Source organism: Planococcus citri, chromosome 1 (genome assembly GCF_950023065.1).
Source record: "Planococcus citri chromosome 1, ihPlaCitr1.1, whole genome shotgun sequence".
NCBI lineage: Eukaryota > Metazoa > Arthropoda > Insecta > Hemiptera > Pseudococcidae > Planococcus > Planococcus citri.
The window spans coordinates 41,057,155-41,070,963 of NC_088677.1; the positions used below are offsets into that span (position 1 = coordinate 41,057,155).

A 13,809-nucleotide genomic window follows, 5' to 3' on the forward strand; every position below is an offset into this window, starting at 1 on the left:
ACGATTGAAAAATAAATTTCGAACAGATGCAAGAAATTTAGTGTTAGAATAAAGGATCAAAAGTGTCATTCAATTGTTTGCGAAAAGAACGAAATTTCGATGTAATTTTTGTCGTCGAAATTGTTACGATAAAATCCTCGCACCGAAAATTACTATCGATCCGCCTGAAAACTCGTTGAAATTAATTCAAAATTGAATTTCAGATTTTGTTGAAGAAAAATGTAAATATTTTGCGAATATTTATTCCTCTTTTCTATAGTTTGATCGGGCGTATTAATTTAAATGTTTTCGATGGTAGATTTTTATGTGTACTTAAGCAAATTACCAGGTGTCCTAGGGTATAGGTTATCAAACTCCGAAATTTTCTTCTAGGTAGAAAATGCGAAGAGACATTTCTTTTTGGGTTTTGTTGAACAACACACTCTTATGATGTAGAGATTTCGCGAAATTATCGATTTAATGTCGATTCTTGAATTTAGAGAGACGGACATGGTGAAAACGTGATCAAACAAATTTCGGAATGTGAATTATAGAATAACTGAAATGTGATAAAAAATGATTCATTTTCAATTTGAAGGACCGCGGACAAAAAACGTATCGTGCGATTTTATTTGCGAAATGTCAAATAAAAGATCTCGATAGTACATAAATGACAATGAAAAGTTTGCTCAATGGCTTTTGAAAGTTCGTGTGGCCTTAACAATTTTTTAATACCTGCCGAAAGAGTTAACGATATTGTTATAGCAAATTCATGCACACTCGTGTTCAAGTGAAATATCTGCTTTTTATAAATTTCCAAGTATATATTGCACGTTTCCAAAGTGAAAGATACTTATATGGAAGAACCACCTAAAATTCTCTAGGTGAGCTTGGCGGTGCTTTCAGAAGTTCTTTGGACTTGTTTGAAATTAATTCGGTGTATGTGCTATTATTAGGTTCACTTCCCTTCAAAATCAGAATGAATGAACCCGCAGCAACTCTGATTTGTATGATTAATTGATTAGTGAAATGAATTTAGTGCAATAATTCGTAAATTCGAATTCGAGTAAAAGAGAAAAGAAACACCCTGTATGATAATTGAAGTAACTTAATCGAATTTGCGGATACTTTCGTCTAGCGGAGTGAAATTTATCAAAATGGCTGTAAAATTTGTCGAGTTGACCAAGCTGGGAAGACGTACTTGCATATCTACGAAAGCAAACAAACGAATGAACGAGCTAGGGGGAAAAAATGGAGAAATATTTCCAACACGTTATTTTACTTAGATTGATTAAAAGTGAAAAAATATTTCGATAATTTGTTCTAGTTAGAAAACGAAATGTTCGATTTAGAAGCTTGACGAATGGTGATGGCGTTGTCTCGTATATACGAGTACTTTAGGTGGTAAATTTTCAACAGTGTTTCAAATTGCCAGCTACATAAATTCTTCATTTAGTTAATGAACAATGACGTAATACGCGCTGAAAGCGAATACTCGCGGAGTATTTAACCCATTCGTTCGTCTATAGCGAAAAAGAAGAAGAGAAAAAAAACAAAACAAAACAAAAACAAAAAACAATAGTATCATTTCGGAAGCGTTTCATCATCCTTGATTTCTCCAGCCGAGCCGTGTGGTTCATTCGTCTGCATAAGTACACTTATAAGGTTTATCAATATTGATTGAAGAATACGGAAATGAATTATTCGTCCGATATGTTATTTTTCTTGTCTGCGCCAACTGCGGTAGTGGTAGTGCTACTGCTGTGGTAGTTTAGAATGTAAATTTAGAGCTTTCTGCGAGCTCAAGGTTTAGGAAATGATGGGGGTACGAGGTTACTTCCTTTTTTTAAATGATTAAATGTGTTTCGCGAAAGTTATATGTCGTTATAAACAAAGAATTAGCAACCTTGAGTTTTTTTTTTCGTCGAATTTGTACGTATTTTTAAAATTCGCATTCTCTAAGCGTCTTTTTTTCTTTCCATCGTAAATTAATGCGTATGTTGGTACGTATGCGGTAGAGTTTGTATACGTAAGTATAGTTTGTCTAGGTACGACTATAGCCTACTTATACGTACTGTTGCCTACCTGAGAGTCTATGATGTATTTGTGGTTTTTTCACTTCACTTCTCTTCTTCTTTTTCTTATCGTATGTTTTGTTTTTCTATACGTGCGTACAAATATATAATCATTCGTCTCGTTTTATTTCGACGAATCTATTTTTAAGGACACGTAAAAAATTGAAATTCATCCAAGGTAACGTTTGTTTACGGTTTGTTGACCTTTGAAGGTTTTGTAAAAAAAAAAAATCGCTCAAAATACGAGTCGAGGGTCATGTTAAATGTTACGCGTAAAGTAGTTCTAATAAAAATATGAGGCAATAGCTCACCTAGATAATTGAACGTTCTTCTAAATCTTCTACTAATTTTATGCTAGTGTATTACTATAATGGGTGTTTAAAGTGCTCCACATGATCTCTTGTTAATGATGATAATTTTAAAAAATGTTTCGAATTTGACAACGAGACGCTAAAAGTAACAGAAATGCTGGAAAAGTTCTTGCAGTTTCGTTGAAGATGATTTCTTTCTAATTTACGTATGCAGAAAAGCACGGCTTCTGCCAAAATCGCCAAAAAGAGTTGGCTTTTGCCAAAAATTCAAAACATTCACTTTTTTCCATAATTAGACCAAAAGCCTTGCTTTTTTTTTCAAAAATCACCAACATTTTTTAAAAAATTCACTTTTTTTACCAATAAGTTGCTAAGAAGTCTTTTTTTTCGATAAAAACTGTGAAAAAGTACTTACCACTTTTTGCCAGTAATTCCCTGAAAATTTTGCATTTTGCGAGAAATTGACAAACATTTTCGTTTGTTACCCAATTGCTAAAAAATTTTGCTTTTTTACCTAAAAATGCCCAAATTTTTCAAAAAGTTTCACTGTTTTGCTAATTGCTTGAAAGTTTCAATTTCTGCCCAAAAAAATGCCTTTTTTTTGCTGAAATTACAAAAATTTGAGTCGAATCCGTCAATCCCACCAAGGAATAATTGAATCGGTGTTGCTATAAGACCATCAAAGATGTTTCTTCGGGTGTCTATTCCATTTATACTTGATTATGTTGAAGCATAAATGATCATATTATGTTAGGTACATATTATTTGGAAACTACCTCGCAGGTGAATTTCATTGAGTTTTGGAATGGATCGAAGAAGGGAGTATTATTCACGTAGTGGGTGGGCAGTGGGCACTGGGCACTGGGCAGTCTGAGACATTAGGCAGTTGGATACTAAGTACATATGTGTATGTGTAGTGTGTACACAGTACATAGTTGCAGAACTACTGATACAGGTACCTATGGTACAATTGTCGACACAATTTGTTCGTTTTTTAATGTCGAAGTGATAAGACGACGCGACGTCTAACATAATGTGTATCTGCGTAATATTGTACCTACGAAGTGGGACAAGCACATCGCTGATACAACTATGAAGAAGTGATACTTCTGACACCGAATGTGTAAATATAAAAGCACCATTAATGGTGGATTGTGGTTGTGGTAATTGTACTGGCGTTTTTGTACGTTGTCGGTTGTTGGCAACGTTGTAATACTCGATGAATTAGGTGTATATACTAAATTAAAGAAAGTCGAATATACCAGCTTCTTGTCGGAGGTTGTTTCATTATGTAAGGTTGCGTAAAACGGCGCCATCTTACGGTAATACCCGGCATGGAGAGAGTTACGTAGTTGAAAGACACGGCGGCGGCAGGGGAAAAGAGTTGATGTTACTTGGCCTTGAGAATAAACAACTGTGTCAAAGTCGAACGCAAAGATCAGTCTGTTGGGTATACTTGGAAGAATGATCGGTGAGTAGTCGGAGTCGGGAGTCCGCAGTCCAAGTCGGTGAAAGAGTAAGACAAACGAATGGGGGATCGCGTTGGTAAGAAAAGAAAAGGATACCGCTCGGATGATGGTGTGGAGTGGTGTGGTGTGGTGTGTGGTGCAGTGAGCTGGTAGCACAGTGAACGTTGTTTTTCTTGTTGATGTTGTTGTTGTGGCAGCAAGAGCAACCAACGTTTGTGGCTTGGTACTGATGCTTATTGCTTGGTACTGGTATTAACAGACTTTAGACAGAGGTTCTCTGTTGATTCTCGATTATATCGATGTACAAGTACATACATAACGTGTACATGAAATGTCTCTCTTTGCCTCCTTCTTTCATTACTCTCCTACTGTGTAGTCCGCTTTTTCATACGTACACCGTAAGTTTTCATTAGTACGCGCTCCTTTGGCCATTTGGAGGTCGTCGGCCGGTTTCATTAGCTTTTTATAGATTTCCATCGTCGTTGGAATACGCGTAAATTAGCGCAATTTATTTTTATCGCTTGTTCGATTTGCTGTAAATTCGGTATTTCGCAAGAGCCAAAGATGGTTCGACTTATGGGATGTGGTGATGGCGTTTGAAAGCAGAAACGCAGGTGTGAGCGACTTTGAAAATTCGCCATCTCTATCCGGTGATACGGTGACGGACCGCAGGTTGTCGCATGAAGGCGATTCCAGGAGATTTCTACAGCGGGGAATTGAATGGACTTGGACTTTATATTACTTTTCATCAAGAAAATGGTCGATCGTCGACTGGGAATGTCTTGAGGGCGTATTTTTTGCTGGTAGATATACGAACTGTATTCAAATTGTCTTTGCTCTCGAAAAATCAACTCAAAAAGAGAGAAAAAGACTTGTTTCTGGCCTCTTCGATTTTCCTGTATCCTTATCAAAGTTATTATGAACCTTTTGTTCTTATTTTTCATTTCTGTATTTGGCGTGGTGGGCTATCGCTGGTAAATTCGTTCGAATTAATACTTCAAATCTTCGTGCTCGTATCGCTTGGACGTACGTATGTGGACAAAAAGAGGTGGGAAGAGGGTTCGAGTTGAGAAAAGGTCATGCAAAAGTCGCGAAATTTTGTTCCAACGAACGAACGAACGAATAGCTGCATTTGCCTTGAAATAATCCCACAAATTTTTCCAATATCACGAATTTTCTTTTGCTGGCGAATGAAAAAGTTTCCTTTGTTTGATTTTCAATTTCATCTCGAAAGAAAGTTATTACGAATTTATTAACGTCGCGGAATTTTCTCATAACCGCAATGCCTTGTGCCGAATATTCCTATTCTTTTTTTTTTTCTGCGAATGCATTCGAACCCTAGACTCATATTTTTGATATACCTATGTACTAATATTAAATGATGATGAATACGACATAGCGTTTGAGAAGAATTTTGAAAAGTTAATTCGACAAGAGTTTTGATTCGGGTTCTACGGTATTTTAAAATGAACATTTTGCAGAAATGGAAACTCCCTTCCTCTTTTCTAGTTATCTATGTATTATTAAAATTTAAAATTACTGTTTAATTTAATTATTTTTTCGAGTAAGATATATTTAGCTTTACGATTTTTTAGTTATAAATTACGCAATTTTTAAATTTCTTGCTTGATGAGAAAAATATTTCTACTGTTGGATTTGCAGGTCGATGATCAGATGAAGCTGCTGCAACATTCGTGGTCAGATATGTTGGTACTAGATCATATTCATCACAGAATGCACAATAATTTACCGGATGAAACGACCCTTCACAACGGCCAGAAATTTGATCTCTTATCCCTAGGTCTTCTAGGTGTACCCAGCTTGCAAGAGCGATTTTCGCAAGTCACGCGTACTTTACTAGAGTTGAAATTCGATATCAGCGATTATATTTGTCTCAAGTTCCTCCTTCTACTTAATCCTGGTAAGTGTTCAATTTACCCACGTACGTATTTACGTAATTATCTAAGTATGTATGTCTGTGTATGTAGTGTACTATGCCGTGTTGAGGCTGGTTACCCCCATCATGAGTTGATGATTTCAATCCGAATCGCAGATTGACTAGAGTTTTGTAGTATATCAGTGTTTCACAAACAAGGGTCCAAATTTCACCTTCTGTTTATCGGTGGTTAGATCTACCCTCCCCCCTCCTCCTCCCATTTCAGAAAGTTGAACTCAGAGCCTAAAGTGAAGCCATGATGAAAACTAGAAAAATCTTTGAAAATAGAGAATTATGTTTTTTTTTTTTTTTAAATAGTAGGTAGAGGTACATTTTACGCACCGGAAGTATGTATTTTATTACAGCATAGTCAGCTAAATTAGGTACTTACCTAATTACATATACATATGTATATTATGGTGAAAACTTCTACCGGATGGAAAACTCTTTTTCTCGTTCATTGTTGAATTGACGATAATTTCCTCATTTTCAGCAGATTTGCAGTCTCCGATAAAAGATGATAATTTTTGCAATGCTTTTTGAAAATTCAAAAAAAAATGCATCCGTGTACCACTGTACCTAGTACCTCTACCTACCAGCCTACCTACTACCTAATACATTTTTAGAGGCTGTTTTTTTCTTTTTTTTTTGTTTTTTTGTAAAAGAATATAGAAAATGTATTTTAGAACTGATTTCTTTCCTTTGCCTCCCTCCATCTCAAATTTTTTTTAAAACGATCTTCAGTCTTCAAAAATATTTGATTTTTCCATGGATTTTCATTTTGAAGTTAATTTAAACTGCTGAAATTGGATTACTTCCTAATACGTATCTACCTGCGTAATTTTAAAATGCCCACTTCGGTAATGCGCTGTTTTTAATTTTTCGATCAGATTGAAAATTTCTATGGGGAAAAAATCAAAATGCTGGGAGTCGATTTTCAAATTGATTACCTCGGAATAAATAATTGAGGAAACCTAATTTCCATCTGTATAAATCAACATTTCATGTCTTAGTTATGGGATCTTGATAATCTCGTACTTGGAGATAGAATCAAAATTTTGCGGACGAAAAAATAAAATTTGATTTTGAAAGTTTAATTCCGTTTAAAGAACAAATTTTCATCAATATAATTTCAAAAACATCATCATTTGAATTAATACATTGCATTATACACACAATCCATGCCAGGTCGTATAGTGGATACAATTTTCAGTGCTGAGATAACCGGTATTGTCTATAAAATATCTAAATATGAGAGCAGCACTTCCCATCCACCGTGTAGTTTACCTTTACAGTCGCGAGATTTACGAAACACACGACGACGGCAAATTTTTAAATAAATAGTTCCGAACGTTAGACCGCTCATTCTCATGTACCACGTAATCGATGACTCATGAAAAAACCAGTTTGCATGTGGATTTAATATTTATTATGCGAACAGATTAAACGCAGATGATAAATACATAGTTGGGATTATAAGGGAGTGTTTTTTTGAGCGTTAAAATAAAAAAGCGCCAATTCCGTCGAAGCGTAATGTTATTAGGTACCTGTAACTTTGTGCTTCATTATAAAAAAATTTATATCAACATTTTGATTGAATGTAAATGAAATTTTCTTGTAAATAATTATTCTCGATTTTGTATTTATTTTTCGATTGTAAAAAAAGGCAAATAATTTTCTTACCTTAAATCGTAGCAGTTGTGTCGAGATTGCCGAGTTGGCAAAAATTTATGCGCATCTCGTGAAAATACTGCCTAATGGATTATTTACGTCGTCTTTTTGGAATTAATTTCTCTTCACATTCGTTTCACTTGATTTTAATTTGCTTATATTTCGAGGTGAAAAAAAAACATTATTAGAACAATCCTTACGCTTATTTATTTTATTTTTTCGTGAACTTACTTATTAAATCTTGACTTTTGATGTGTTCCAACCTTGATTATAATTTTTGAACGTTTATAAAACGAGGATCCTTTTCTGGACAAATGAATTGTGAAAAAATAATGAACAGGTGTTCGTAAAATTGCTGGAGTTTTTCTCTTGCGAATAATTTTTTCAAATTTTTATTTGACGCTGATGATGACGCGTATAATACCATGAGAGAAGAGGTTTCTATACGAATAATATTCAATTTCATTTTCTCAAATACTCGATTAAAATTTTAAAAACTCGATTGTTCGATCTGATGATCTTAGTTTACGAAATCTTCCGTAGATTAGCCCCTACGTAAGCGTTGGATTATTATAATACTTACGTGTTTTTCTTGTTGTTTTTAAATAGATGTTCGTGGCCTGATGAACAAAAGACACGTGCAAGAAGGGCACGAGCAAGTCCGGCAAGCGTTACATGATTACTGCCTTGCGGCGCATCCACAAATTCAGGTAATTTAACGGTTGAACCAATTTTATAACTACGAAAGGTTTATGCTGTATAAAATAGTAGTGGTTGAATTTTTTTCTTTTTCGTTTTTTGTGACCGACCTGTGTGTACTGTATTTGTGTAAGTGTAAAATGCTGAGTAGCATACTCTCATCATATTGTTAAGTTGGCCATGTTGTACTACATTTTCCAGGCCATAAAAAATATTTACACTTCATAGAATTCACTACGCTGTGTTATAGTAGGAAAAAAATTCGCATTAAATTGTTGAACAATTTACTTGTAGAATTCGATTGGTTATTAGAGTATTAAAGGTACTAACAAAGACTTTTAATTTACTACCTTAACGATGAATTAAATTTATGCGCTATATTTCTTAGTTAATATTTTTATTACGTTTTGTGATCGTTTGTTGTACTCTACTGTATATTATTGACATTTAAATGGAATTATGCGAGGAACTCGAACGATGTCACGAAGAAAGTCACCGTAAAATAAATTGCGAAATACAAGTATAAGTGTTCGTAATGTAGGTTCGCGTATTCACCACCACCACCACCATCAGCATGTCGAAGATGACTAGGAAATTGATTTCAAATTATATTTTAGTGTACTTAGTATTATTGGATGCAAATTTGCAAATATCCTGTGTTATTGATTATTGGGTGGAAATTTTGGAGAATCGTAAGCAGAGCAATTTGCGAAGTAGATATTTCGAAAAATAAATTTAGGCTCTAGATAGTAGAAGTGCGAATTCTTGATTTTGAAAGATTATTGCATTTTGACAACAAATTTTCATAAAGTAGTTCGTTGCCGATGATATGTATTGTATAAATTGAAATGACCAGCCAAGCATAGAAAAGACGAGCTTTCTAAAAATTGAAAAAATTACTCAACATTATCCGGAAAATTTTTGCAAATTGTGAAAAACATCTTTCGAACGGGCTTTGATTTCAAAATAAAATTTTCCAAAATGATGAAAATGTGGAGTTAGTAAATTCATATAAAATCCCGTCAAAAAATTGAAAAAAGAAACAATTTAAACGGAATATCTGTTTCAAATTTTTTAAATAGTAAAAAAAAAATAAAAATCTGGAAATTTTCAATTGATTTTTTTTAAAAAATTCCTTGTGACGTTTCTTGTTCACTCGAGTTTCTAGAAGAACCACGGAGCTACAATTCTTACTGCAAATTTCATTTTTTTTCTGTTTTTTTTTTCTCTTTTTGATGTAAGTAATATGTACTTAAAATTGAAAATTGCGGTACATTTAGCTCCAACTGCAAAATTGTTTAGATTTATTTTTACTCGTATTTAGGTACCTAATCTGGCACAATAGAGTCGTAAATTGTTGAAAAATTAATTAATAATTAAGCACCGCTGTAATACCGTACCTAAGTAATTTTTAAACTGTGCCAGATAATTTCAAGTGGAAAATTCCGCAAGTTGGGTCTTTTACGGCGTGTAAAATTTTGATAGGTAAAAATATTAAAATAATATAGCGAATAAAGAACGAAAATGGCAATTACGGCTATCGCCATTTACGTACGCTACTTTTAATTATTTTAATAAATTGATATTCAGATTAGAATATTGAATTATGGATCAAGTGGTTTCGGAAGTTATCAGATGAAATGATATAGAAATAAACGTGAAAAAAGACCTGGTTAAAAATGATACAGCGGAAACAACTATTGCCCTGTTTAGCGTTTTTAATGAGACTTGGTGTAAATTTTATTATACTTTCCTGTTATATTCGGTACTTAGATTCGTTATACATGGTCAGCATTATATCAGAATAAACGTGGTAATATTTTTACACTTCTTGCATCGCTCGCTCTCTCGAATGAAGGATTAGAACGAGAAGAAGATACACTAACACACTCGCACTCATCCGATTCGAAGTTGAAACATAAGCAAAAACGTTCTAATTACCCGTATCGAAAATAAACTGACCTAATAGAGGTTTTTGATTAGAGCTACGTTCATGAAGCATCGGGAAACGATACGTTTCCTCTTTTAAAACATCGCGATATGTCTCGATGAAAATCGCAAAATTGCATCTACCTACATTTAATTATAATTTACCTGAAGATCTTTTTGTTTTTGTTTTGCTCGTAATTTGTGTTCGAGTTTTCGTTGATGAGAAACTGTAGGGTAAATATTTTAAAACTTTTGTTGCGCAAATTTTATGCTTAGGCCATAATGATTAGATCGAAATACGTCTTAGAAAATTTACGCTGCCACCACAATTCTATACTTAGAACTATTAATATCGTATTCCTATAGTTAATAAAAGCTTATCAACTCATTTACTGGATGGGCTTTGTACGTATCTTTTTAAAATACCGCCGTAGTTAGTACCTAAGTAACGATGCTATATTTTGCTGACTTAGGGACTTTACGGAGATAATGTTTGCTATGTAGAATGTAGATACATTTTACATAGGTATTTAAAATGATACATATTTCTGTAAATCGCACAGTCGGCAATTATATGTACGAGAATACCATAATGTAAACGAATCGTTGATACAATTCGAGTCTAAAACGAAGAAGAATACTTGTTCAGCTACTCATCAGTCATCATTAACTGAAGAATGATCATTGGCGTCTATTTTGATTTTGATAGTTAGTGCAGCGAATATGATTGTACAATGTGGGCTACATATTAGGAGATGATGTGCGATTAATCACGTTTACTTGAATTTTTGTTCAGCGTTTAATGTTATTTAGTATTTGAGAAACATACATATCTACTACCGAAAACCCGATGGAACTGTCAAATCGGTAATATTATTGTGTAAATTTACGTTTGTAATTTCTTCTCAGTGGGTATGAGCTTAATAGTGGTTCTACTTGCTGTAATATTGGCTTTCATTAATATACATACGTATACCTATTACCTACTCGAGTTATTCACACTTTTCGGTATAAGAGATAAAAGGTACATATCATTAGGTGAAAATATTTAGTAGAGAATGTACACTAATTCGAGATTTTGTGTTTTTAGGATAAATTCAGCAAACTGATGTCTGTGATGCCTGACATTCACGAGGTAGCCACCAGAGGTGAAGACCACCTATACCACGAACACTGTACGGGCAATGCTCCAACGCAGACACTTCTTATGGAAATGTTGCATGCAAAAAGAAAATAGTACGGTTTTAGGTAAGCATGAATTTTTCGTATTATGGTATTTTTAATGCAAAATGCAGTGCCCCAGGGAACGTAGTCTTGTTTTGGATTTGTGCAGAACCATGTGATTAAAAAAAACTAGTGCCTATCTTAGTATTTGAAGGAAGAACGAGGTTGACAGGGAAAGAAAGATTTTCGGAGCATTGAAGCTTACCATCTCCTTCTAGAAACTGAGTACTTAATATTAAATTTCAACTCCTTCAATGACTAAGTGAAACATTGTACCTACTACCTACCCAAAAAACCAATATTACTATTATTGAAATTTTTCCTGTGATACCTAATTAAATGATCGCATTCAATTCCTTCAAAATGCGTCGCAGGCAAAAATTGTTAGCTAATGACCTACTTTGTATATCATCACGTGGCTTCACCTTGATCCATTTCCAATTTTTCGCCTTGTGAGATTTCTTAGAAAAAATTTGTTCGTTCTGTAATATAAATGTATTTCAAGTTCGCTTTCTCATAGTGCCTTTTGTTCTGAGGTTGTACAATTTTTTTTGTAAAATTTTCTTTGTTCACTTAATCTCGTTGAAGGGTTGTACCTGACCTGAATCAACGACAAAAGATTGTCCCCTTTAAATTTTAGCCTCTGTTTCTTCAGTTTTCAAGACATGCCATGTGATTCTTGAAAAGTTTCACTTTTCTTTTGTGTGATTGTACATTTTGAAATTCGGTAGACATTTAAAGAGACACTGCTCCCTTCTCACTCCAGTCCCACAAGTTTTTTTGAGTGGGCTTGGTGTGTTTTTCACAATATTTATGTCTCCATAAGGGACGTCGATTTTACTTTTGAGTTGAACTGGATATTCGTTGTTCTTATTCGTTTTCAAGTACTCGTACGTTTTGTGTGCTATTTTTTGTAGAACGTATTATGTAACCTGTTTTTTTTTTATTATTATTTTTTTATCAGTAACCTGTCGAAGTAAATTGAATTATGAATTATTTCTGAAATGCTACGTGCAAGCTTTGGAAAATTTTTGAAATTCACTTCTTTGTTGCTTTTGAAATACAACGTAATTTGTAAGTTTATTGTGTTGATAGCAAGCTCGTCTTTATTTGGAAAAAGATGACCTGGAAAATTTGGAAAACATTGCAGAAATGCTTAATTTTTGCTCCCAAGGATGCCGGACAGTTTTTTGAAATCGACTACATTCACTTGCAAAACTTACATCAAGTTCTGCATGAATTCACTCCCCTTTCCATTTTTTATGATGTCATTATTTCAAAAAAAAAAAAAACAGGACCCGTCTTACATTATTTTTATCCTTGGAATTGATTGATCCCACTCTTTTTTTTTATTTTATCGATGACATTTTTTTTTATTCTTACCTAGTACTTATTTTTGCAAATTCTTTTTGCAATTGTCAAAATGAAAGTGTATTTTTCGATGCGTTGGAAAAAGGAGTGGGTATAACAAATCTCATATCCCATAAAGATCCCGTAAAAAGGCCGAAAGTCAGCTCTGTCATTTGATTTATAAATCCAGCTAAACATCTTCTGATTAGTAATGTCTTTGAAAATTAATTGGTTTTGAATTTGTATTACCTAATCGAGAAGTGAAAAATGGAGCTTCAATTTTCTCTCGACAAAGTGTACGGCAGTCTTGGCAATTTTGTTTTAAAAAATCATGAAAAGTCAATAATTTTTCAACTTGAAAAGTAGGTATTGAGAAGAAAATGCCTGCTAATCCTTGAACATTATTTTCAAAAATCATCTAACAAGATTTCAAGTTTTTAAAGTTTGGTAAATGATTTGATTTACGAGACATAGGGCGTTTTATGATTATTAATTTTTTTCATTCTTGTGAAGATATTAGGAGTACAAAAAAAGAGCATCAAGATTAGCATGTTACTCGTTATGTTTCAACTTCTATTTCTTTTTTTTAAACATATTTTTCGGGGAAATAGCATGGAATACGGCTGGTTTTTAGAATCTTTGAGTTAAAAAAATCACCGTTTGTTGTAAAATGTTACAGCTCAATTTCTTATTAATTTTTTTTGGTATTTGAATTTTTAAAATTATTTTCATGTTTGTTTTCTGTGTATTTACTTACTCATCTGTCTATTTACAATATTATACAGTTGAATTATTTTGATGAAAAATTCAGAAAAAGTGTAGACCAAGTCATGATGAATTCAATTAGAATGTATCTCGGATCAAAGCTGAATTCAAGTTGATATAATTGTATTGCTATGTACATCGTACACATATATTTGATGAACTAAAATTTTCTTCCAATTTGAATATTTTGATAAAGAATCATTTTGAATTGTTGAATTGAACGAGTACAGTTGATAATAAAGATCACGATCACAAATATTTTAAAAACTGGATTTCGTTCAAGGAAAATGTTTCGTATCCGTATCTAAAATTTACCATCCCTCGTAATCGAATATTTTCATGTTAAAAATTCGTACTCGATAAAAATAGAAATAACGCGGGTAGGTATTTCTACATCACAA

At 33.4% G+C, this 13,809-nt stretch overlaps 1 protein-coding gene across 4 annotated transcripts in view; it reads left to right on the forward strand.

Annotated features, from left to right (window-relative positions):
• Positions 1 to 13,809, forward strand: part of ftz-f1 (ftz transcription factor 1) — a 115,476-nt gene that overhangs the window by 94,385 nt on the left and 7,282 nt on the right. For all 4 annotated transcript variants that reach the window (XM_065344819.1, XM_065344821.1, XM_065344820.1 and 1 more), the window contains 3 exons: positions 5,497 to 5,755; positions 8,051 to 8,151; positions 11,160 to 11,317. In XM_065344819.1, the coding sequence (XP_065200891.1) occupies positions 5,497 to 5,755; positions 8,051 to 8,151; positions 11,160 to 11,306 (507 nt within the window). In that variant the 3' untranslated portion in view covers positions 11,307 to 11,317. The remainder of the gene's footprint in view (positions 1 to 5,496; positions 5,756 to 8,050; positions 8,152 to 11,159; positions 11,318 to 13,809) is intronic.